The 27388-nt window shown below is 43.4% G+C and overlaps 1 protein-coding gene across 1 annotated transcript; it reads right to left on the minus strand.

The window, feature by feature from the left end:
- Positions 1-729: 729 nt before the first annotated feature.
- Positions 730-27120, minus strand: PPP1R14B (protein phosphatase 1 regulatory inhibitor subunit 14B). The gene is made up of 4 exons (XM_077455791.1): positions 26602-27120; positions 3076-3159; positions 2958-2990; positions 730-1014 (listed from the first exon to the last, which is right to left on the minus strand). Exons 1-4 carry the CDS (start codon positions 26809-26811, stop codon positions 946-948), a joined length of 396 nt encoding a protein of 131 aa, XP_077311917.1. The 5' UTR covers positions 26812-27120; the 3' UTR covers positions 730-945.
- Positions 27121-27388: the final 268 nt, after the last annotated feature.

The following is a 27388-nucleotide window of genomic DNA, read 5'->3' on the forward strand; positions in this document are numbered from 1 at the left end:
TTCAACTTCAATAAAACAATTAGGGAAAGACACTTCCAAGGTCATTTTGTGCACAGAACACCTCCAGTCTGCCATATTGCATTGAATTTTATTACAGTTCACAAAATGACAAGGACTTCAGATTGAAATGGAAAGGTATTTTTAATAGCAATAAAAAAAAGTACAAAATGTGTCATCTTGTAGTTTTATATGCTATATTAATAAAAGTGGAATTCCCATTAACTATATTGGGTTTTAAACTAATTTGAAGTCAATGCCAGCCGAAAATGTTACATTCCTAATATAGTCGGTAAGGGTGAAAATGTGCACGTTTAATTGTTCTTCATGCACTTCCACTCATCTATCTGCAGGAGAAAAAAAAAAAAAAAAAAAAGGAAGGGGGAGGGGATGGGGATATGGGGCTGGACGGGAAACATGGGTTTCTGGGACAAAAAGGAAAACAATAAAAAAAATCCAATAGATGTTCTAATGCTGCGCCACTTACTACACAACTAGTAAAAAAGTTTTTTTTGGCACTGGTTTATATGTTCGAAATGATTGTCTCAGTGAAATACCAGCTGCCAAGCACCCGCTTGAGTCATAGTCTAAACTTGTCCTGTTTACAGTTCACAATCCCAGTCTTATCTCCCGAGTGTCATCACCAGGCAGTGACCCCATGAGACACTGCAGAAACTCAGAGAAAATGCAACACACACACTTACGAAATGGGAGTAATATGATTACGCAGAATTTCATAACACTTACTTTTATTTAATTAAAAAAGATTTCTACAAAAACATTATATAAAAAGTGGTTCCCCTGCATTACATGTCCCAAGTGGGCTGCTAGCAGCCACACACAATCCATCTGTGCAGAGGGGAGCCTGTGACCCCGACAGCTTGCAGTTCTGCACTGCTACCAGAATGAAGTGGAGGCGCTGTCCTCATCTCTGAACTTGCTAGCAAATCACTTCTTCTGTGGAGTGCTTAGCTTCTGCATTCCCTGAATCTTCTCCAGTAACCCAGTTACAAAGGCCTGTTGAATAAAGAACAGTTATTAGTGGCATTTCCCTTGGTCCATTCTCCATCACAACCTAATCATTATTTACTAGGTTTCCAATGCACTTTCAACCATATGCAAGAGAACAGTGAACTCCAGCTAGGGCTGCTCTGTGGTTACAGTAGTGCCTTAGCTATTCAAATAGCCACCTTAAGCTGGCTACACACATTACAAAAAAGGGATTATAACATTACTACACTAGTTCCCAAATCCAAAGGATAGGAGGGCCTTTCTAAACAATACAGTCATCTTACATATAGTCACATAGACCCAGTTAGATTTGTTCAGTCGACTCTGATAAACAAGAAAATAGCTGTGATCAGCAGCTGACAAGATCAGTACCGATCACACACTGCGTTTATTCATAACTGAAGCATAGTAAACATTTACTAGGTTTCATTTTGTGAATGAACAGGAAATCTCTGTACAGCATGCCTCCTGTTCATTTATTCATTCAGTGCAGAGAAGGGGATTAGGGGGGGGGGGGGGGATTGTGTCCTCAACCCCCTTTTCAGCCTCAAAAGAGATTAGAGGCCTGTTTAGATCCCTTTTACCATAGCCCCACCCCCAGAGAGCTGTTAAAATAAATGAAATGCGACTCCTGCACCCAGCGAGATTACATGCAAAATGTCACAGTTTTTGTGAGCCGTCATGGATTCATGCAGGCAGCTGTATGCAGACTGGCCTGCTCATAAATGCCTATATGCATGTAGCTTTGAGGGGGCACAAACACCTTTCACTCATGGGCATCGAAATGCGCTCCTTTGTGTTGCTGTATGGCCCTCTGAATGAGGCCTAAAATACAAAATATATGTGCATTGTAATACTGCACAACAATGTATGCCTGTATCGTTTTATCACAACGTACACCAAAGCAGCACTGCGACTGGGCATACCATAGGTGAAAAACCAACCTCCAGCTTATTTACAGTTGTGTAACTTTGATTTTCAGAGTTTTGCAAAAAGGTACAATAAAAAAAAAAAAAAAAAAAAAAAAAAAAGTACAAATATTACATTTTTATTTAAGCACTACAGTAAGTTTTGGTGTTAGTGTCTGCTAATAATGATCTTGGCTTATTTGGTCGTCTAACGGAAATATTTTTCATAAGCCTTTACCATTTAAAAAAAAAAAAAACAAACAAAAAAAACAAAAACAAACCACACACATCCTTTGCCTTCTGAATATCAGTGTACACAGATGCAGTGTGTGTATAGATAAGTCTGTATTCAGCATTAGAGCTTTCACACAAACGTTCCAATCAGATCTTCCCATCAGCTTTCCATGGGGGGATCTGAATGGAAGGAGAGAGTCTATGGACAGGTGGCGGTAAACAGAAAGGCTTGCGTCCTTTTCTGCCCCCTCCCCCCCATGATGCAAAATAAAATAAAATGGGGGGGGGGGGGGGATTTTAAACAGATATACCTCTGTTTACATCAGCCTGCCTAGAGACTTAACATGGGTCAGTTTTCAGTGCTGGATCACACAGGAATGTGCCAGTCTTTTGTGCGATGCAATTTCCATCCCATTTGAATGTGTTGAAATTGTATCAAAAAGCAACGCATGCAACACTTTTAATACTTTTGGGGTGTCGCTAGGAATCTATTGACACCCACAGCAGATCACACCCAGTGCGTTTGGAATGTGGTGCAGAAACCAAACAGAACGCAGGTTTCCCCGCACCACGATTCTGGTGTGAATGGGCACTCAGGCTGGAGGGAAAAAAAAATAAAAATAAAAATACTGAACCAATATCCATTTTATTCTGCTCATAGATCCCTCAGTGATCACATTGGACACAGTACATTATTAGCGTTACATTTGGGTTTATAGTGTTACACTTTTGCACTCCTCTTTCCAGCATGCTGTCAAATATGCAGCTAGGGGGAGAGAACACACTACATAGAAGGCGAACACTCACCTCTGTTGGTTTGTAGCACTCATTAAGAAGTTCCTGAAAGAAGAAAAAACAAAAAATGTGTCAGTCAGCTGGAGATCACTCCACCTACCCTCAGCCCTCTCCTCTGCCCTCCACTCACCTTCACCCTCTCTCCTCTCTGCTCATCTGTCTCCATGTCTAACAATTCATCCACATCAATTTCCAGTTCTGGGATTTCTTCTTCCTGTGCAGACAAACACAATGGATATGTAATAGCTGCAGCCACAATCAACAACCCCACCTACGGTAATAGGTTCTCTCTTCAGGAAAACACAATTACGGAACCTCATGCAGCCAAGCCAAGATTTGCATCCAGTTATACGAATCGGTTTGAACACCAAATGTGTCTGTAATATGAAATCCACTGCTATACCCTGCGGACAAAGGCTAAACTCAGGAAAAGCAGACAATTTAGGAAAATGTACTGAAATGACACATCGGGTGTGATTTTGCTAAAGGCATATAGACTGTCCACGTGCAAAAGGGAATTTTCCCCAGAGCTTAGGGAATGTGGTGAAGTTTAATTGGGCAGAAAATACGCAACAACATGAAAGGTAATAAAATACGGTAAATAAATTTTGCTTACACATGGGTGATGGAAGTAAGCAGAGCTTCAACTCTTTCAGCTTTGGAGCTTTTCCCCTTGTATGGCGCAACTCCCCTTGCAAAGCAGCCTTATTGTCTTTAGTAAATCAACCCCACAGACTCAAACCTGTCTGTCAATGGAAAGAGTTTCATCCTACTTTCATAAATTTAGTGCCTGTCCTTCCGAGGAATCCCTAGCTTCTAAACTGAAATGAACAGATCTGCTGGAAAGCATATATAAACTGGACTGGATACTACTACAGCCATTGAAAATAGGCACAATCATCTGGGAGCATCAGTATGCTCAATTTGTTGCCCTATATGAACTAAAGCCGGAGTCCCCAACCCCCGTGCAGAGGGCTGGTACTGGGCCACGTGGCAGGCAAGCTCAATTTGTATTGGCAGCCGCTCGCATTGCCGCCTACGCTCCCCTGTTCGGCAGCGAAGGGGAGCGGCAGGAGAGTGAAGCTTTGCCCCATCAATCAGTGATGGCTACCTTTCTCCTGATGCCCTGGGGTACAAAACAAACCCAAATAGGTCTTGGAAAAACCCTCCTACCAGGTGTAAGATGATGAGAGATGAATGGATGCAGAAGCCTGATCTGAGGTGGAGCTCTGTGATCCACTCAGTGAGTTTTCACAGGAGTCTCTGCAGTCAAACCTCTAAAATAACGATCTGTAAATACAGGCAATTAGCAAAGAGGGTTGACTCCTATTAAAAACCCCATCAGTGAGTAGCAACCATATCAACCTGACTGAATGTCAGAAAGCATCGCCCAGTTCAATGGAAACTGTCCAGGATTCAGCCCATGTGTGCGGCAGCCGGTCCTACAGAAGCCGACTGCTCTGCTGATTTCTGTTGAAGGGTCATGACCGAAAAAGCTGACCGGAGTGTTCAGGCAGGCAGGCCTTCCTCTTGTCAGAACACAATAGAATATCAGGGGAGATTGCTATGCTAACACCGAGATGTTAGTACAGTGGCTCAGACCTGAGCCGTCAAGTTTTTTTCTTTCAACCCCCCCCCCCCCCCAAAAAAAATAAATAAAAAAAAAAAACACAACACACACCACACACACTGTACGAGGCATTACTCTCCAGAATGCCAAGTCATTTTCAACGAAGACACCTTTGCAATGACTGCAAGTAAAATATAACTAGGAATTTAGGTGCAAAGATCTGCTCCTGCTGGCATCAAGGGATCAGCATGCTTGAGTCAGTGACAAACAGGTGAGCACTAAACATTTATATTTAAGGGAACATTTTTGTAAAAACCTCAAACAAAAAAAAATTATTACAGCATGTAGTATGTATAATGCCGCGTACACACGACCGGACTTAGGTCCGACAGACTTTCGACGGAGTTCTGACAGTCCTGACGGACTTGGCCACACACAATCACACCAAAGTCCGACGGATTTGAACATGATGACGTACGACTGGACTAGAATAAGGAAGTTCATAGCCAGTAGCCAATAGCTGCCCTCGCATCGGTTTTTGTCCGTCGGACTAGCACACACACGAGCGGATTTCTCAGTAGGAACTGGGTCCGGCGGAGTGCTGTCGGAAAAATTTGAAACATGTTCCATTTCTAAAGTCTGTCAGACTTTTGCAAATCAAAAGTCCGCTGCAGCCCACACACGATCGAATGGTCTGCCGGAATCATTCCATCGGACTTTTGATGTTGAAAAGTCTGGTCGTGTGTACGGGGCATAAGGGATCCCTTCACAATGGCTGCTAAACTACACAATGGTAACCCAATAGTAGTCAATGCTAGAAAAACCAAAAAACACAGAACAGAGTAGGGCATGACAAACCAATACATACAGCCAAAGCAAAATGGAGAAAAAATAAATAAATAAATAAAAATGCAAGAAAACAGACACCCCATAGAAGGGTGGGTGTAGAAATGGCATGCCCATCATTTCTGGGTGAAAACCAGTTTATTAAAGCAGAACTATATACACACACACACACACCTTGGCTACAGTGATGCAATGTCCTGGAGCTCCCAACTGACCTCTTTTAGCAGCCAGCTCTTGGGCATCGAACGCTGGCCAGGGGTGAGGTCAGTCAGGAGTTTGCTGGCTTCGGCAACGTCAAAATTTCTAAAGCAATCTTTGCGTGTGCAGCTCACTGTACCGGGGCAGACAATTATAATGCAGAAGAGACTATGGAGTAGATTTACTAAAACCGGAGTGTGCAAAATCTGGTGCAGCTGTTCATAGAAACCAATCAACTTAGTTTTGTTTTTGTCAACTTAAACTGAAGTTGCACCGGATTTTGCACTTTCCGGTTTTGATAAAACCCAATCCCAATGCATATCTCTTCTGCGTTGAAAATCCTACCTATTTGCCCATTTTTATTTATGCCCTAAAGTTCCACTTTAAGGGCCAGTTCACACCAGATGCAGTTCTTTTTTTTGCACCAATACAGTCAGTTCCTGAACTGGAAACTGACTGCATGGTGTGAACTAGAGCCATTGGAATACATGGAAAACACTGTGGATGCATTTTTAGTGCAGAAAAAAAAAAAAAAAAAAAAAAAAAAAAAAAAAAGCGCACGGAACTGCATCTGGTGTGAACTGGCCCTTAAAAACGAATGCACAGTATTATCCATGTATTCCAATGGCTCTAGTTCACACCATGCAGTCAGTTTCTGGTGCATAAACTGACCGGAACTGACTGTATTGGTGCAGAAGAAAATAAAAATCTAACTGCACGGTACTGCATCTCATGTGAACTGGCCCTTAAACCTCACCTGGAAAATTCCTATGATGCTTAGCACCATCTAGTCCCCAAATGAGGCATTTTCTGTATTAAAACAAAAACCAAAATTGCTAAGAAAATTCATCCAGTAAAGTAAATTGAATTTTTTTTTTTTTATTCAGCATGCAATATGACCTGCTAACTGGTTATATCCCCCCGGCAAGAACATGCTAAAAAGTATGCCGATGAGCATTAAAAGTGCACATCAATGAACAAAGCTACCTGCCATAAACGTGTATTAAACAGCATAAGGCCTCATTCACCGGGGGGTGGGGTTACCCCCATAGCCTGTGAATAGGCCATGTGTTTATGCAGCTTGAATCAACAGTTGCTGAGTGCAAGAAGCCTATTCATATCTAATGGGTTGCAGCAGCTGCATGGGCACAGCTGCTCATCTCAATCTGACAGCTGTGCAGGTGAGCCACCCCACAGAGTACACACATGACACCACTCACCTGCACAGATGTCAACTTGGGACAACTGACTGTTCTCAGGTGGGATTTAGCTTAATAAAGCAGTTTTCACTTCTAAGGGGTGTCTGGGTTTGTTAGCTACTCAGCACAAAACATCCATCTTAGACCGAGTCTGTTGTTGAGCACTAACATTGGAAGTGTAATCAGAGTTTAAAAGAAACTAGTTTTAAAATGAGTTCAAATCAGACATTTAAGAGCTACCTGAAATCCTTTACTGGACTTCCTGTGTCACATTTTCATAATTCTTGAGATACACATTTGTAGAATCTTAAGCTAGTTACTTTCTAAAGTTTTTTTTTTTTTTTGTCCTAAAAAAAAAAAAAAAAAAAAAAAAAAAAGACAAACCCTCACCTACATGGATGCAGCATCGGTCCCCAGACACTTCTAAGGCCGCGTACACACGGGCGGATTGTCTGGCCAACTAAGTTCGTCAGACAATCCGTCCTACTTTTGAATGAACGGACTTGACCACACACGACGAACAGACAGTCCGCTGAAAGCGTGCGCGATGACGTGTACGGCACGTACGACGGGACTAGAAATTCGACGTCCAATACACTGCAATGCAACCTTCGGCCGTGTAAATCCTTTCTGAGCATGCGCCATACTTAGTCCGTCCAACTAGCCTACTCACGAGCGGATTGTCCGCTGAAACCAAGTTTGGACGGACATTACGGAAATTCCGAAAGACTTAGTCTGTCAGACTGTCCGCTGAAAAAGTCCGCTGAAGCCCACACACGAGCGGATTTCCGCTGAAACACGTTTCAGCGGACTAAGTTGGATGGACAATCCTCTCGTGTGTACGCGGCCTAAGGCTGAGGGAGCTGAGTGTGCAAACATCACTAATTGCTCAATTTTCAGGGAGCAGAGAGCTGGCGACTGTCATTCACAGACACTCTGCTCCTCCAGCACTCACTGGAGTGTCAGGCTGTGGAGGGGACGGGAGCAACTGGCTTAGGCTCTTAGCATCTTCCCCAAGAGGCCAAGCCAGCTTCCGGTACAGGCATCTGGATAGATCCTGACCATATGAGCACAATTTTTTGGAGTCTGGACTGGGTCTGAAGTTGGCTGAAAACAAGTTACAGGAGCACAAAACAAAACTGCACTCCTGTGATCCATAGGAGACATACAGCCTATACTTCTCCCTTAAATCAGGACCATGTGCAGTAACCGATAAAAACAGGATAAGACACTTGTGGCCTTATCCAATAAAGAGTTCGGACTTCAGCAGAGCAAATTCTAATTAGTTGCTTTAGGTCACTGCACTTAACAGTTAGCAGTTAAAAGTTGTTCACCTTTAAATAAATGCATCTTTTTGCAGGTTAGCATAGGACCCACAATCAGCAGGTCACAGGTGCAATGTCCGGCTCTTGCAGACTGTCAGGGTAAGTCGTCTGTCCGTACCTCATACGGGCAGGCAGTTACTATATGACAGGAAGGATCAATGAACTACCAAGGACGCTCATCAGCACCCTGGTTGTTCACCGAGAACTAAGGCTGTCAGCAGCAATATACCACATGTGTGCTCAGGTGGACAGCTGCTGCCGACTGAACAACCGCCTTATGTCCGTTTAGTCATGCAACGTCTTGCTGCTGCTCCTTGAAGATGTTGCATGACAAAACTGACATATGGAGGGGGAAGGCCTAGAGGCGATTCAGTTTGCATTGTGCGTTATACAAAATATTTCATTCATTCAAGGGGACACTGCATGATATCGCATACGGCTGTTTCACACTCGCGGCCCGTAGCACATCCGGGAGGTGAACAGCCAGTAATAGCGGAGCATGTCCTTCCCTAGTGCCAGGTAGGCACTCTGCAAAACGTGAGTGGAATACGGTTTTTATACAGTTTTATACTATGGGAGCCTGCTTCCTTCCTTTTTATTTTCCCACATTGCATGCTATGATCTCAGAGAAGAACCCATACGAACCTGTGAATATTTCAGCCGGTGATCAGGCTTGATTACTGGATCAAAATATCCATTTGGTGATTGGTGAAGGAGTCACACGTCGATGGAACACTTGGGAACTTTTCTCTATGCAGAGCTCAATTTGAGAGCGGTGAAGATTTCAAATGTTGGAGCGCTTGGCGACTTGTTTTTTGAAGCAGACTACATGTGAGTTTTTAATAAGAAATCTTTTCTAATTATTTTTCTAAGGACTTATGCTAATAATTTATTAATATATTGTTCATTATATTGCTTGATTTGCACTTATTGATGCACTAGTACCTTGTTTAATATTTCACACCGAGTTTGGATAGAGATTATATAGATATAAATTTTTATACATCACATTGAGTACTTTGGAAATCATGGTGCGGACCAGCACTACTCTTAACTGTGCATTTTGTCAGCCGCAATGGCTGATGGTAGCTGTAGTGCTCCCATTCCTAGAACTCTGAACGAATGACGTGGCTGGTCAATTAGTAACGTGTATAATACATACACACATTGCAACATGTTACTAAAAGGTGAACTTATGCTTTAACAAAAAAAAAAAAAAAAAAAAAAAAAAAAAAAAAAAAAAAAACCAACCCACACACCTCTTTATTGGATGAAGGTGCACAGGTTATTAAATTATAGACTAACATTTTTTATTTTTGGATTGAGTAGAGAGGGATTAGAGCACTTGTCAGAGTTTCATTGCTGTCTTTACGTCCAATAGTAAGACAGTGTGAGCACACCAAATTATTTTATTTTTTTTACAGATCAAGAAAACTAAAGTTATGACAACAGGAAAAATAGCACCAGAGTTGACAGTGAAAACACAGAAATGGTAGACAGCTTCGTCCTCCTTGGATCAATTAACAAAAGAATACTGCAGTCAAGACATTTGATGCAGACCGACACTTGGAAGGGCAAGCATGAAAGACCTAGAAAAGCGCCGCTATGCCTAGAAGTACAAAGGTCAGAACTGTCCAGGATATGGTATTTTCTGTCATTGGCCCCTTTCACATGGGCTCTCAGGTCCACCTGCTAGTTTTTTCAGGCGGACCTGATCGATGACTCCATTCACTCCTATGGGGCAGTGGATGTCAGTGGTGACAGGTCCGCTGATATCCAAACTGTGAAATCCAGACAGGAGACCCTATTGACCATCCGATAGATCGGATGAAAAACAGACAGGCGGTCTGTTTTCATGCGATTTCCTCAGAGGAGAGCGGGGCTCCGACAGGCTGATGGACAGGAGATGGACCCGTCTTCCACTGAGCAAAGCAGAGTATGCTGGGCAGACCACCCATGTGAAAGAGCCCACTCTATGGATGTCAAGCTGGACAAGGTTTCTGAAACTTGGTGTTGGCAATAAAATTAAGAAAATTGTGGACAGCATGGAAAAGATACCAGAAGAAGATTCAAAGCCCAACATTTCACTGGGACACAAGTTATGGAACCAGCTTACACCAAAACATAGGAAATGAAAAAGATAAAAGAAACATTTAGGCAAAGTTATTAAATCGACCCCTAAAAATTAAGCGGCAAGGTCTTTAAAAGTAAAATAATGTATTAGTATGCATTGCATAATAGTACATTAAAACAGACTTGCCTACAAATAGAGCCCTTTCCAGTGCTGTGCCGTCATGGCTCTCCCTGGTCCCTTATTGCTTTCATCTTTGCCTGGTCGCCCTTCCAAGGGTTTCGTATCTTTGACCGCTTGAATGACAGGTCCAAGGTGAAGTCACTCCCGCACAAAAGCACAGAGAAAGACAAATGTGGTCTGAGCCACACATTTATGATAGGAGAGAACTCTAGGATCTCTTCTGGAATAAAAACCCTGCCTGTCAGCGGTTTTTGGAATCTGTCATTTTACTACCAGTCTAAAGTAAAGCTAAAAACGTCTCCATTTTGGACAGCGTGATGAAGGGTTATAGCTCTGGTTTTTATTTTTTTGCCATCTGCATCCTATTGGGGAGATTTTCAGTCACTTCCTGTCCCATAGCCAAAACAGGAGAGGAAATACCTAAAAAAGTAATGCCGCGTACACACGGGCGGACTGTATGGCGTACTTAGTCCGTCGAAACACATTTCAGCGGACAGTCCGCTCGTGTGTGGGCTTCAGCTGACTTTTTCAGCGTGCAGTCTGGCGTACTAAGCATTTCGGATTTTTCGAAATTCTGTCCGTCGTACTTTGGTTTCAGCGGACAATCCGCTCGTCAGTAGGCTAGTTAGACGGACTAAGAATGGCGCATGCCCAGAAAGGATTTACACGGCGGAAGGGTGCTTTGCTGTGTATTGGACTTCCTATTTCTAGTCCCGCCGTACACGTCATCGCGCAAGCTTTCGTCAGACTGTTTGGGTATCCGTGTGTGGTCAAGTCCGTTCAGTGGAAAGTATGACGGACTAAGTATGCGGCATAAGGGGATCAGTGTGTGGCCAAAACTAGTGTCCTCAGCAGATTTCCCCTCCATTAGTGTTCTGATATAAACCCAAAACTTGCGATTCTCCCTTTACGTTCACTTTTGATGATAGCGGTAAACTGGATAAATAGAGTGGGCGAATCTCCCTAATGGGGAAACAGACAGCAATACCAATGTTCTAATCCTCCACTCCACAAAATTTTTCCTTTTGTTACACTTCAAGAAAACAAAAAACAAAATGCGAGGCAGGCCATAGACACATCTGGCCATCATTGTACATGTTGTCAAAGAACCACCAGATCAGGAGGCTTTCAGCAGGTTCCCACAATCTGAATGAGGCTAGGGCGCTCTCTTCATGCCCATCAGTCTGAAGTAGAGATCTGTCCATCTATGGCCAGCATTACTAAAGCAGCAATCACAGCCTTAAAGTGTTTGTACACCCTGTACAACCACTTTTACCTACAAGTAAGCCTATATTAAGGCTTACCTGTAGTTCCTGGAAATATCTCCTAAACCTCTACAGTTTAGGAGAGATTTACAATAAAGCCACGTGCTGATGTCTATGGTGCTTACACACTTTAGAAAGGACAGATCGTGTCGTTTCTAAAGGAGGTCATGCCATGACATCATGCGACTCCAACCAGTCACAGAGCTGGCATTCGTGGCCCCAGAAGGAAGAGGAGTGAAGATGGACACTCTCTGCTAGTGGAGACATCACAGGGCTTTGTTTACAGGTAAGTGGCACATAATGGGCTACCATGTTGTGCATAGTAGCCCATTATGCTTTACCTTTGCAGGGAAAAAGAGGGGAAGTAAAACCCACCAGGTTTACTTCCCCTTTAAGGTCTTGTTCATGTGGGCACCCTTAAGCGCTGCAAAGGGCCATGTCTGCCTGTGCGGGATGCACAAGTGTATCGCATAACTGTGTGCAGGCAGTCTTATGCATGTCAAGTGAGACAAAGGGCCTGCACAGACACAGATGCTTCTCCCAGTCTGGCATCTGTGTGGATGGGGGTGCATGTACCCAAGACAAATTGAGAGCAGCTGTGTTCGTGCAGTTACTGTATCCCAATGGACATGGGTGGGACTGCCTGCGGATGTACAGAACACCTGTGTGGGTAAACACATCCCTTTGCATGGGTGTATGCACAAGGCCTTAGATACAAATGAGACACCCCCCATATGTCCATTTATTAAAAAAACAACGTTTGGACACCAAATGAGATTTAAGTAATGTGAAGCATTTGTGCGCTGTCTCTCCCATTTGTGCTATGTGTAATAGTAGGGAATGCACACATTTCCTCAATTAAGTCCGCCATGATGAGGTCATCAGTATTGTGTGTGGGTGGGAGTTCTCACAAGGTCCTGACCAGCACATCAAGTGACTCAGCACTAGAAAACTCCTTCACAGGCATCTAACAAATGCTGGAAATTGAATTTTGGATTACAGTCCCGCTTCACATATGCAACCAATACAAATACAGCAAGACTGGGGTTTCTTGGACCTTAGGTAGTGAGTCAGTTAAAGTTAGCTGCAAGTTGTAGTGAAGCAGAATTTTAAATCTACAGGAAGAAATGCAGAGACCCTTCCCATGGAAGCCAGACTGCATCGTTCTTAAAGCGGAACTTCAGTCCCACTCAGTACCAGCTGCACTCCTTTACAGTGTTGGGTCCTGGCAGGTCTTCAGTATACCTGTGCCACTGCTAAAAAGGGCACTTAACACCAGGCACATTTATTGCTTGAGTGTTAATTTCAGTGGCCAGAATAATAATTTGTTCTAGCCAGTGAAATGAATTAACGCTCACTGAGGAGGTTAAAGTGGACCTTCAGTTCTGACCATCTGCACTCACCATTAGAAAAGAAAAGAACCCCCCCATCATAATAATAAAGTAAGCCTCTCATGATGGATTCTATGCACTATAAATCAAGCTACAGGCCAGTGACCTCTTCATGGAGGTCTTGTGGGAAGGGAAGACCGTAATCCTTCCAGCGTGTATATATATATATATATATATATATATATATATATATATATATATATATATATATATATATATATATAAGTTTTGGTGGAAATGACCATTAAGTCAGCTAAGGTTTGTGAAAGTGATTATATTTAACCATTAACCATCACTCCAGAATAACAAAATAAAAAAAAAAAAATAAAAAAAAAAAGGGGGGGGGGGGGGAAGAGGGACGACATTCCTTTTTAAAGTAACACTATTTTAACAATTTGCAAGTGCACTCTGTTCAGTGCCCCCACCCAACTGGTACAGTTTACTCTATTACGAGGTCTTGAGGGTAAAGATATTTGGAGAACTAATCATTACCAAGCAAGCCACAAGTGGGAACAAAGTGCACCGCATATTCTTATGCATGTTAAAGTGGGAGGTCTGCTAGAGGCCTGGAGGCACACTCCATTACTTGAATAAAATTGCGCTCTCCCTGAAACAGAACCAAAAAGGGAACTCATGTACATCAAGATACAGATCCAACGGCAAAAGCATTAAATGTTAAGCTGGATACACAGTCTGAATTGGCTGCAGGAACTGGCAAACGCCTGCACAGCAGTCTGTCCGACAGAGGCCGGTCTACAGCCAGCCATACCCGGATTGAAATTGGAGATTCGATCCATCTATGGGCACGCTGATCGACTAGGCTACAACCAGATATTTTACATGAAATTCTGCTCCCCCCACAGAACAAAAATAGTGCTGCAGGAGGCATGATGCAGTAGGTTGTCAAAAAAATACTGGAGGAACATTTGCATTCATCAGCCAGGAAGCTGCACATGGGACGTACTTGGACATTCCAACATGACAATGATCCAAAACACAAGGCCAAGTTGACCTGTCATTGGCTACAGCACAATAAAGTGAAGGTTCTGGAGTGGCCATCTCAGTCTCCTGACCACAATAACATTGAGCCACTCTGGAGAGATCTCAAAAACGTGCAGTTCATGCAAGACAGCCCAAGAATTTACAGGAACTGGAGGCTTTTTGCCAAGAGGAATGGGCAGGTTTTTTTTTCTTTTGGAGAAGCTATAAAGCCTCATCCACACAAAAAAAAAAAAAAAAAAAAAAAAAAAGGGACTTCAAGCTGTCATTATTGTTAAAGGGGGCAATACACACCATTAAGAACTGGGGTATGTAAATTTTTGATCAGGGTCATTTGGGTAGTTTCTGTTATTACAATTTAAAGAGTAAACATTTAAATTGATAAAGGTCTTCAGCCAAACACTAACCATGAAAGGAGAAAAAAAAAAAAAAAAAAAAAAAAAAAAAACGTCCCTTTCTCAGCTCGTAAGAGCACAAGTCTTTTTCTGTGCCGTTCTCAGGGGAACTAAATAACCCGGCATGCTGAGGATATTAAAGCAGCTACAGACAGTGCATGGCCCGGTGACATTACAGGCCAAATTCTGAAGGAACCAAGTAATGGCCCGTACACACACACACACACACACACACACACACACACACACACACACGCACACTCCAAATATCGTACGACTTTTGGCTTAATAGTCACAAGTAGGAATTGAATAGGTTACTAAAGGCATGAAAATTCTCGTACGATATATTTAAAAAAATAAAAAAAATTCTATATCCAGAAGTGATGTCATGGGTTATAACGCACTGTATTTTCGATCAACTGTACCGACAAAACAAAAGTCTTACAAGGAAAATTTTCGTGCTTGTCCAATCGAATAATTTGATTTATTTTTTTAAAATTGTCGTGATTGGTACAGAGCTTTGGAGAGCCAATGTTCCGATCGTCGTAAGTGGCATTTTTTTTGTCCGATTTTCAGATGGTGTGTAAGGGCCATAAGTGGAATTGCACAGGCAGCAATCTGCCGCCTTATCACTGGAGATATTAAAGAGTGAGGAGCTTTTAACCACTTTAATAATCGTTAGTGAGGCAATAGGACAGCCCAAAGCGTTCCTTCTCCAAGTTGGTATTCCCTGAATTTTAGAATTCTCATGCCCTGCTCCTCACATACACTAGACAGGAAAAAGCGGCATGCCGTTCATAAAAGCGATGGCCCAGGTCCTAACTGGCCTTGTCCTCCCTGATGCACGCTTGGGCTGGAGGGATCAGGACAGAGTTATTGTGAATGAGCCTCAGTGCAGCAGAGTAAATTAGGTTTTTACTCTTTGCTACAATCTAAACCAGGAACATGGGGATAAAAAGCACACTTCTGATTTGAGAACAGAAAAAAAATTCTGCAAGCTACAATGAAGCCTTCATTGTTACTGAAAAAATGACATCATGCCCAGCATGGAGAAATGTGACATGACAGGAAAGTATGTCTACAGGAGGAGATTTATAGTAGAGGGTCATACAGTCTATGCCGTGGCAGGAAGAGGTAATAAATACAGATCTTGTGGCTAGTGACTCACTTCCAGCACTCGTGTCTCTGCCGTGCAGCCGCCTCCTAAAATACCACATAATGCAGCCCAACTACAGAGCTGAATATAAAAATATATCTACTGACAAATGGAAAAAAAAAAAAATATATGACTAGCCTTATGCAAGCCTAAGTTCTATATAACCCCCCCCATACAAACACGTATAGTGTTTGCTGCAGTTTACTCCGTACCCACGGCATTTATAGGGCGGTCAGCCATGAAGGCACAATCAGTCTGCTCTCAGGCAACAAACCTTCCGAGCATGCCGAAAATGACGACATGCCAACCTAGCAAATTTATTTCAACTGAGAGTGGAGGATGAGCAGGCAAATGCTACCAGGGAGACTGTCATCTTTTAGCTGCAAGCTGCTGCTGTGACAGTCATGTCATGTCTATGAGCTTGCTCATGGGTCAGCTCAGATTCAGGAACATTTTGTGGATTAAAATGTCAGCTTTATGATTAGGCCCTTTCAAGTGAAATATTTCAGAGAGAAACCCAGGTAGCTAGAGGAAAAACATAAAAATAAATAAAAAAAAGTTTACAGTTGTACTTTGCCATGTTGCAATATAATAAAAGGAATGCTTTAAAGTTGGCCATACTGTACAGCGTGCTGTGTTGAACCTGAGAAAGCCGATTTTGCCCCCTCCACAGTTAGATGCTGCGAGCGTTGGAGGGGCAGAGCAGAGAGCGGTGATAGACAGTCACCGCTCTCAGCTTAGCGAGACCAAAAACTGAGCAATCACTACTGTGTTCTTCTCAGTCTTAGAGCTGGCAGAGGACTCATCCAGGGGGAGCACATATTCTTATTTTTTCCAATCCCACACTTCTCCTTTAAGTAAAATGCCATACCTGTATCAAGGCTCACCAACAGCCTGGCTGAAAAACTAAATGGTAGAGGGGGCTGTGGGGTGTCTTGTATGTTGGGCATGCTCCCTCATTCCAGACCTGTGCAGTGCTGCCCCCCCCCCCAGTCGCTGCCATGGCCGAGTTCAGTGCTGCAACAGGGGAGGAAGAGAACATGCACAAGACTTGAAAGATGGAGAGCATAAGGAAGCTCTACAAAATATTGAAACCCAGGCACTGTATATACACCCAGCCACTCCTTACAGCAGTAAAATAAGTCCTACCAAATGCCGAGTGGTCCTAAACAACCCAGGCGACAGACGTAAAGTGTAAAAAAAAAAAAAAAAAAAAAAAAAAAAAAAAAAAAAAAATTATAATAACCCATTGTATATCATGGAGGTCTGATGTTTTTAATAGACTACACAAGTTCCAATGGGTTTGAATTAAACATTACTTACCCAGGGAGTTTGATCACTCACTATGGACCACCTAACCACCCTACCCGGCCATCCTGCTCAGTCAATGAGTGATTCATATCCACCCCCATTGGATCCCTCCAGTGTGTCCCTCATTCGCTCTTCACATTTAGTTGGTTACCGTAGCACAGCCGAGACTATCCAGTGGAGGATACTGAACATACTATAGCCGAATCTTCTTCAGCCCAAGACCATCTGACGGGAATTGTGCTTGCACTCACATAGGTCTATAATTTCTTAAATAAAAATGTAGCGACACAGAGAGGGAGAGGGTTTGCTCCAGTGATGTGAGGAGCATGCCCATCATATGAGGCGTCCCAAATCACAGATTCTCTCCCGTTAGTAGTCTTGAAGCCAGAAGGGGTGCAGATATATGCAATGTGCAGTCAAGGGGCCCCTTGCATTGCATTTTATTAAAAAGGTTAAACTTAAAGTGCAACTCCACTTTTGTTGTGAGGGGGGGGGGGGGAAATGCCTCCAGGTTGCCATATTGCATTGCCTTTTATTAGAAAAATGACAGCACTGCAAAAAAAATTGAAATGATAAAAAAAACCAATAAAATTAGAATATGATTGTGTTATTTTTTGCCTCCCCCCCACAAAAGTGGAGTTACCCTTTAACAATTTAAAGCAGCTGGAATGACGAGTGATGACTTGTTTTAAAGCCTTTATGGCTTGCCAATTATGTAATTAATAATGTCCATAATCTGGGCACTTTAAAGTTTTCACTCCATTTCAACTAAGCAGGTTTAAATGCCCAAGGTCAAACAGGTCATTGATTTTCCATCCAATGTTGGATGAATGTGTGAAGAAATACACATCCTTCCCGTGTACACCTTGTATTTTACACATTCTCTATGCTGCTAAATGTAAACATTTTAGAAAGCGCTGTAGATGGTCATGGCATCAAGAGAAAAAAGAAAAAAAAAAAAAAAAAGACTTTCCAGTAAGACACCAAAAGGGACATTGCAAAAACTGTGCATGGTATGCAAATAAGGAAGTCAATACTAATGAATACTATTTACCACGCACATAAAATGTAAGTTCCCTACTTTAATGTCAAACTTTACCCAAAAGGTAAGTGTTAACTTTAAAAAAAAATTTACAATTGTAAATAAACACACCAGAATTGTTATAGAGACCCTTCAGTGTTGGCCCCACAAGTCTGAAGACCCATCATGCAGTCTGTTACGCTGGATTCACGCCTATGCATTTTTTGTGCTTTTTGCATATTTGCACTGCAGTCCATTTAACATGGTTTCCTATGGAACACGATCTGTAGAGCAAATCTGCAAAATGGAAAAAAAAATGCATAGGTGTGAATCCAGCCTTAAAAAAAAAAAAAAAAAAAAAAAAAAAAGTTTCCAAATTGGGATCAGTCAGATCCTTTCCTTCAACCAAGATTTTGTTACCAAGGATTCCAGCATTACTCAATGCATTTTTGTATTTTCTTTTTGCCCTTTTGGATTGGGATGAAATTTGACTCTTTGGAAAGTTTTTTTTTTTTTTTCAGTTTTTTTTCCCCAGGTCTGGTGGTTCCCCCTCACTTTCTGTCCCAACAGCTGGAGGTAGATAGATAGAGGCAAAAATAGAACAGAAAATATCCCAAAGTGTGAATAGAAGCAGCAATAAGAAGGTCTGATGCTTTGAACCATTTTCCAGTTAACTAAAAAAAGTTTTTATTGCCACTTGAACAACTCAACTTCTTGACCTTTTGCCAGGGGGACAGGAATTGAGGTGCCATCTTCCCATCATGGACACAGACAGCAATAAAAACCTGAGATGTTTTAGCATTTCTCCATTCAATGCTTTGGAGGTGTGGTTAAAAGCCCAACTCCAGGCAAATTCTCCCCCCCATGCAGTAGGGCTATGCCCACACTTCATGGGTCAAGTGCTCATCTTTTCTAGGGGTGAGCACAGTTTATACTCACCTGATCTTTTGGATCCTCCGGAAAACCAGAGGGTGGACTCTACCTGTCTATGTAGCCTGCGCTAACGCCCCATACACACTATCAGATTTTCTGCTGCTTTTTGTCTTCAGATTTACCAAAACCATGTAGTACAAGAGCCTGCCTGACTGCACACACATTGAAACTCCTAAGGTTTAACCTCATATGGTTTTGGTAAATCTGGGGAAAAAACAAAAACCAAAAACACACACACACACACACACACACACACACACACAGGTTATTTACTAAAGAAAAAGCCACTTTGCACTGAAAGTGCACTTCGAAGTAAAGACGCTGTAGATCCGAGGAGGACATGCAAGGAAAGTAAAACAGCATTTTAGCTTGTACATGATTGGATGTTAAAATCAGCAGAGCTTCCCCTCATTTCAGATCTACCCCCTCAGATTTAGAGTGACTGCACTTCCAAGTGCACTTGCAGTGCAAAGTGGATTTGCCTTTCGTAAATAACCCCCAATGTGTGATAGATGTGCCACCTCAATTGGGGAGTAAGGAAAGCGTGGAAAATTATTTGCTCACCAGTTGACAAAGCTGGTCTCAGACAGTTGTTTACCCCAATTGTATACTATGGTCATGGTTATAACGTTGATATGCGGTCAATGGATTTAATATCCATCAGGAAGTTCTCCTCCAGTTACAGTCTCCAAAAAGAAATGTAAATAAAAAAAAAATAAAAAAAAAAAAAAAAATGCAGCAGGGATGGTGGGTGCCCCTCATGGTCTCAGCAGCTGTACAGTCTGTTAGAAGACCTGGACTAGCTGGAGGAGTTTGTACCGGTGGGCCACAAAGTGTGGATTTGGGCAGATTGTGGATGAGCGAGACCCACCGAGAAGATGGATGCTCCAGACTACAGGGGACAGCGGTGACTTCACTGGCTCCTGTGTCAGGTAATGCTGCGTACACATGATCGAATTGTCCGGCAAACAATCCGGCGGACTTTCTACCGAACGAACTTGGCCACACACAGAAAGTCCGGCGATTGCTAGCGCGATGACGTACAGCACGTACGGTGGGACTAGAAAAAGGAAGTTCAGAAGCAAATGGCTTCCTTTTCGTACTTGCTTCTGAGCATGCGTCATTCTTAGTCTGCCGGACTAGCATACTCACAAACGGCGGAAAGATTGGGCTGCAAAACTACCTTCCAAGTCCGCTGGACTTTACGCTGAAAAAGTCTGCTGAAGCCCACACACGATCAGATTGTCCGATGAAATGCGGTCCGGCAGGACTAAGTACGCCGGACAATTTGATTGTGTGTACGCAGCATAAGTGACACATAGATAATGGACTACTATGCGATTGCGATGTATAGTAGTCCATTATGCTTTACCTTTGCAGGGAATCAAAGAGGAAGTAAAACGCATCAGTTTTCTTCCTCTTGAAGGCAGCAGAGGAATACAATGGCTCCTGCTGCTGTCAATCAAATCCTGTGAAAAGGCAGCTGGGGACAGAGCAGAGAAGGTTGTATTACTCCAGCACTCTTCTCTTTTTAGCAACACTTCAGGCTGTCGGTTGTCCCTTGCAGGCACCATGTACAATGCAGGCCTATGACTCAAACAACAAACACACACAGTGCGTTTTTCATAACTTTCAATGCAAAGATGCTTTCCTTTTAAATCATTGTGTTCACACTGGGGCGGTGCGCTTCTGTTGCTGTGAATAAAATCCTGCTTGCAGCACTTTTATTTTATTTTTTTTAAACAAAAAACACCCCACCACTATTATGCATTTTAGTCCCTTTGGTGACTTCAGGGTCCACAGACTCCACACTCACACCCCTCCATTAAAATAAGTTGCCCACCACCAAACTAGACAATGGCAAGGTCAATTAGGACAAAGTGGGATTTAGTCACTAAATACTACTACAACCAATGCAGAAGTATGAATGTCCTTTAATATTCTGACATTCACATAATGCCAGCCAGCATTCACCCCCCCCCCCCCCCCTCTCTACGTCACACAACACTCCCCAACTAGTCCTACCGGATCTGGGGGGGGGGGTTGCATTCAGACAGTCAGCAGGACAAACTGTATACAAACCAATGCAAATAGGGAGACTGAATCAATTGAACAGAGCTGTGAGTGTGCCCGCTGGAGTAAACTGTATGTCCCCACAGGAGGAAATGTAACCATGTACATCTAAACAAAGAAAGCGGTCATTACACAGGCGTTAGCAAGAATTCAACACTCTGGAGACAGAATGAAATTACTGAGTAGAAGACACAACAGTTGCTGGAGCCAGTGTCACATTTAACGGCTCCCTGTAAAATCTGTGACAAATGGCTGTGAAGTTACATGGCAATGTGTCCTGTAGGTACACTGCTGCAAACCAATCAAGGATAAACGGTACCTACGGGGAATAAATGGAGGCCGGCCAGGCATGCCGGATCTGGCTGCCATCCCATTGTTCTCACAAAGATCATTCTACAGACACACAGATTGGCAGAAGTTGTAGGTCTGTCTATGGAGAGGGGTTGCCAGCCTGTCTCAGAACAGAATAGTGATCCATTTCTCCTCCAGACACCCTCAAATCATACAGACATACCAACCACGAACATTTGTCACCTTAATATTCTTCCAATGTCAGTCTGGAGTATACAGACCACGTGTCATGTACAATTCCACTTCTACATAATAGACATGGTATTCTGTACTAGTTTACATTCATATTAAAGTGATACTAAAAACACACTGCTTAATTCACATTGTCCCTTCCATTTCTATATATGGGTGGCACAGCCCATAAACGCCTCTCATGTTATCCTAGGTGCACACATGGACATTTTTGGATGTTCATCAGCAGTGGAGTCTATGGGCTGGTTTTCACCATAAAACCGCATTCAGGAGTAGTTTTTTCTGACCACAAAACACGCAAACACTCATAAATGTCAATAAACACGCAGAAACGTGGCGCACCAGTGTTTAACGGTTGCCAATGGGAGAAAAAAAAACCCACCACACTAAAAACGCTCACGGCAAAGCTACTGCCGTTTTTTAGAATGTGATTTTAACATCCAGTGTGAAGCATCCATTGATCTACATTTAATATCCCACCATTGTGTTTAGCTGGTAAGTGGGCATGGAGCTGTCATTTACCACTGTGTATATGCCCACATGCGTGACTATAGAAATGCGCAGCATAGAAACTCACTGAAAACTGAGCATGTGCAGAGCTGCCACTACAGTTGCAAAATCCCCAGTTAAATTGGAGGCATGGACAGAAGGGGAAGATAGCAAACAGCAGGATCAACCAGTTTTTTTGCAGAATACAGTAGCGTGTTATATGGCACTTATTGATTTTTTTTTTATAGGATGTGGGTTTAGTGACACTTTATATTAAAAATAAATGAATAAAAATAGTGGCCAGACTCTCCACTACAGTTGTCCTTTTCCAGAATGAATGACACCCAGCGTCATTGATTCCACGGTGTCAAGGACCCACCCCCAGGTTCAGGTTATTGCTGCAGGAACAGCACCGGGTCATCAAGTAGTGCCAAGCAGCATTAAAACACACACAATAGAGACACACAAAATAGACACACACATAGTATCTCACAAGAGTACACCCCCTCACATTTTTCATGTGACAATATTGAAGAAATTACACTTTGGCACAGTGTAAAGTAGTGAGTGTACAGCTCGTATAACAGTGTAAATTTGATGTCCCCTCAAAACAACACAGCCATTAATGTCTAAACTGCTGGCAACAAATGCGAGTACACCCCTAAGTGAAAGTGTCCAAATTGGGCCCAATTAGCCATTTTCCCTCCCCAATGTCATGTGACTAGTTCGCGTTACAAGGTCTCGGGTGTGAATGGGGAGCAGGTGTGTTAAATTTGGCTTTATTGCTCTCTCTCTCGCTTACTGGTCACTGGATGTTCACCATGGCACCTCATGGCAAAGAAGTCTGAGGAAAAGAATTGTTGCTCTATATAAAGATGGCCTAGGCTATAAGAGGATTGCAAAGGCCCTGCATCAGATTGATCTGCATGGCTGTCATCACAGAAGGAAGCCTCTTCTAAAGATGATGCACAAGAAAGCCCCCAAACAGTTTGCTGAAGACAAACAGACTAAGCCCTTGTACACGGTCGGAGAATCTGTCAGAATGAGTCTTATCGGACCGTGTCGTCAGATAATCCGACTGTGTGTGGTATGCATCGGACTGATTCTGTCCGAATCTCCGTCCGACCCAATTTTCCAACATGTTGGAAATATTTCCCGACCAACTGGGCCGGACGGGCCCAATCCGATCATGTGTAGAGCATTTTCATCGGACCAAGTGCCACGCATGCTCAGATCAAATTCCTACATCAAAGCTATTGGCTACTAGCCTGAATGTAGTCCCATCGTAACGAAATTATGTCATCGCGTTTTGAAAGATCGGATTTTTCGCCAACTTGGCCCGGCCGTGTGTATGCAACAGTTTCGGACACAATCCGTCGGACTAAATCCGACGGATTTGGTTGGCAAAATCTCGGACCGTGTGTACGTGGGCTAAGGACATGGATTACCGGGACCATGTCCTGTGGTCTGATGAGACCAGATGGTGTCAAACGTGTGTCGCGGTAACCAGGTGAGGAGTACAAAGACAAGTGTGTCTTGCCTACAGTTAAGCATGGTGGTGGGAGTGTCATGGTCTGGGGCTGCATGAGTGCTGCCAGCACTGGGGAGCTACAGTTCATGCTCTGCTTCAGTATGCCACAGTACATGATCACCTCCTTTCGAGACTGGGCCACAGGGCAACATTCCAACATGATAATGACCCCAAACACACCTCCATGACCACTGCCTTGCTAAAGAAGCTGAGGGTAAAGGTGATTGACTGGCCAAGCATGTCTCCAGACCCAAATCCTATTGGGCATCTGTGGGGCATCCTCAAATGGAAGGTGGAGGAGCGCAAGGTCTCCAACATCCACCAGCTCCGTGATGTCATGGAGGAGTGGAAGAAGACTCCAGTGGCAACCTGTGAAGCTCTGGTGAACTCCATGCCCAAGAGTGTTAAGGCAGTGCTGTAAAATATTGGTGGCCACACACAATATTAACACTTTAGGCCCAATTTGGACATTTTCACTTAGGGGTGTACTCACTTTTGTTGTCAGTGGTGTAGACATTAAAGGCTGTGTGTTGAGTTGTTTTGAGGGCACAGCAAATGTACACTGTTATACAAGCTGTACACTCACTACTTTACATTGTAGCAAAATGTCATTTCTTCAGTGTTGTCACATGAAAAGATATAATAAAATATTTACAAAAAATGTGAGGAGTGTACTTACTTTTGGGAGATACTGTGTGTAAAAAACACACACACACACACACACACACACACACACACACACAATATATATGGCCTTGCATAGTGTGGATGTGAAGCTAGTTTGCTAGTTTTCCAAAGTTAACCTGTATACAGCAGGAAAAGTAGACGGCCTGCTCTACCAACAGTAGAATTCCTATCCTGGACTTAGCAGATCTCACCAACTCACACAAGGCTCGCATCTTCCGCCCCAATTTTATGTGACAGGACTTCAGGCCTGGTGATTGGCCAGAGGAGTGTCACGTGTTCCCCGATACCCAAAACTACAGAGTTGGTCACAGAGGTGCTTATTGCATCTGCTATACAATTAAAAAAAAAGTGTGAGAAGAAGTCATGACCACGTTAACCTCAATAGCCCTAAAAACAGAATATTTGTTTGAGACAATTCAAAAGCAGGGAATTCCCAAATACAACTATTTACAATGTACACAGCAGGAGAATGTTTAAGGACGCGAATGTTGACTGTAAAGTATGACAATGTAATGACTAACAAATACAATAAAAGGAGCCCATGGAAGATTACAAAACATTAAAGCAGAAGTCCAGCCAAAAACTTAACTCTAAATCTACTGGCAGCCACATTCTAAGACTAATCCATCTTAAAAAAAAAAAAAAAAAAAAAAAAAAAATAGTAATAGTCTCTCTCCAAACTGTCAGAGCTGGTGTACTAACAATGTGATGTTAGTACAGCAATCTCCCCTGCTGTACTATTGTGTTCTGATAGAATGGGTGCCCCCCCAACACTCTGGACAGCACTATCAGTTGGCTGAGAGCGCCAATCAGGCACCAGTAGGCAGACCTTTGTCAGTCATGACCCTTCAAGAGAAGCAGATTCGGTCAGGCTGGCTGCGGTACACATAGGCCGAACGTCGGACGGTTTTTTACTGAACAGGCTGACGCCACCTGACTTTTGCCCGGGGTGTACTATGCTTAAGGCTCCATTCACAATAGTGTGACTCCAAAGTCACCCGATTTCCAGTGCGACGTTACATTCTCTGGAATAAAAGTTGCCTAAAAAGTTGCATTAAAGTAGCGCAGAAACCTTCTCAAAGTTGCTGCGACTTTGAGTCGCACCAATCAGAACAGGTGTCATTTAGATGACCTTTCATGCTACCTTTTGACTTCCAAAGTCACATGACAAGTCACACAAGTGTGAATGGAGCTTTGATCCGTTCTCCATTGTTCATCCCGTCCACAACAAAATTAGCGTGTAGTGTGTGTCTTCATCCATCTATCCCATGACTTGGATAATGGGGAACATCCCAGACACATGTACACAACATCCAGCCCGAGACGTCACATCCTCCATCCTTCCTGATGTTCTCCTCTGAGAACAGGAACGGTGGTCTGCACATGTCTGACACAACCAGTCATTGTACCCTCTACTCCATGTAGGAAGTATGGCTGGGAAAGTTTTCCTGATCTCATTACATGTCATTTCTAGCACAAAACTTCCTGTGAAATGATGAGTAAGGCTCCATGCACACTAGCGGGGTTTTTAAGCATCTAAAAGTTATCAGCAGCATCAAGAAAAAAAATAGATTTGGAGATTTTCTTGTAGTGCTTTCCCTGCAGAAATGACCCTACATTTTTTTTTTTTTTGCAAAAAAAAAAAAAAAAAAAAAAAAAAAAAAGAAGTTCTAATGCTCCTAAACGTTAAATGTGCTTACAAAAACCCATTACCAGCATTTATTTTTTTGGAAAAAAATAAAATAAAAATATTAAAATCCCCCAACAAAACCCACCTAGAGTGCATGAAGCATTCAAAAAGTAAAAATCTGATTGTACATCCACCATACATACACCCTACAATCTGATTGTACATCCACCATACATACACCCTACAATCTGATTGTACATCCACCATACATACACACTTGACCACGCATCTTCAGGTTGTGTGTCAGGGATCAGAACGCAGTGTATGTGTACAGACTTGTATGAACGTCTTCACTGAAAACCATGAAGCCGTGTTCTGATCCGCACATATAAATGCATTTTTAACAAAGCGTAGAAACTGCTGAGTCGCACGTGTTCCCATCCAATCACCAACACTGGAGAAGTTCAGTGACTGGAGGGAGAACTGTGGACACATTGTAGAACGTGTGTGGTTAGAGAATTTTTATTAAATGATAGATTTTAATGAGGTCATCCATGAATAAATGATAAAGGTGACCTCATGGTTAGACACCCAGGCACAAAGTTTATGGAGCAGTGAGATGAGATCCCCGGTGACATGGAGATGACAGGTGTCACCAGCTGTCCCCGGAGCTCAGGGTGTCCCCCCCCCCCCCCCCATCATTCCTGGCAGTCCCAGAGGAAAGTGACTGATCCCCCCCCCCCCCTAGGGATGGGCACTGCCCCCCTACCTCCTGGCACAGGATAGGGATATAATCTCCCCCATGTATGCCCCCCCGGGGTGTGTGAGTGTCGCCCTCACCTGGCAGTCATAGAGAAGGACCAGCTGGTCCAGGATCCACTCCTCCAGCCGCAGCCTCTTCCTCAGCTCCTTTCGGTCATACTTGACGGTGACTTTCCCCGGATGTCTCCTCTCCGGCGGCTGCTCGGCGGTGTCGCTGGGGGAGGACTGGAAGTAGACCCGGGGGGAGGTGGGGTGGGGGCTGGATCCGGGGCTGCTGAGGGCGGCCATGGCTCCGGTGATCGCCGATCTCCGGGGAGTGAAGTGACAGCTGGGCGGACAATGGCGGAGGGAAGTGTCAGCGAAGGATCGGCGGAGATCAGCAGAGGCGGACACGTGTGTGGTGGAGTTGTGGGACTTCTCCGATCATTTCATACCGATGTGCGATCTCCCCGCTGGGAGCCGTACTCTGTCCGACAGTCAGACGATCGTCCCTTCCATCCCTCTCCGCCACCGACTCCTCGATTCCCCCCACGTGGGCTATCCCAGATCTTCTCCTCTCCTCTCTTCTCCTTTGTTTCTATCCGTCTGTCTCCGCCCCGCCCTCTACACGCCCCCTTCATAGACCCGCCCCTTCTGGGCGGTCCCCTCTGTGACATTACATGTCCTCCCAGCTGTCACATCATAGAGCTCCACATCCCATGAGTGCGGCCATACACCCTACAATCTGATTGTATATACACCCTACAATCTGATTGTATATACACCCTACAATCTGACTGTATATACACCCTGCAATCTGACTGTACATACACCCTGCAATCTGATTGTACATACACCCTGCAATCTGATTGTATATACACCCTGC

The sequence above is a fragment of the Lithobates pipiens genome, unplaced genomic scaffold, assembly GCF_037356315.1.
Source record: "Lithobates pipiens isolate NorthernLeopardFrog02 unplaced genomic scaffold, aLitPip1_a1.2 Scaffold_10, whole genome shotgun sequence".
NCBI lineage: Eukaryota > Metazoa > Chordata > Amphibia > Anura > Ranidae > Lithobates > Lithobates pipiens.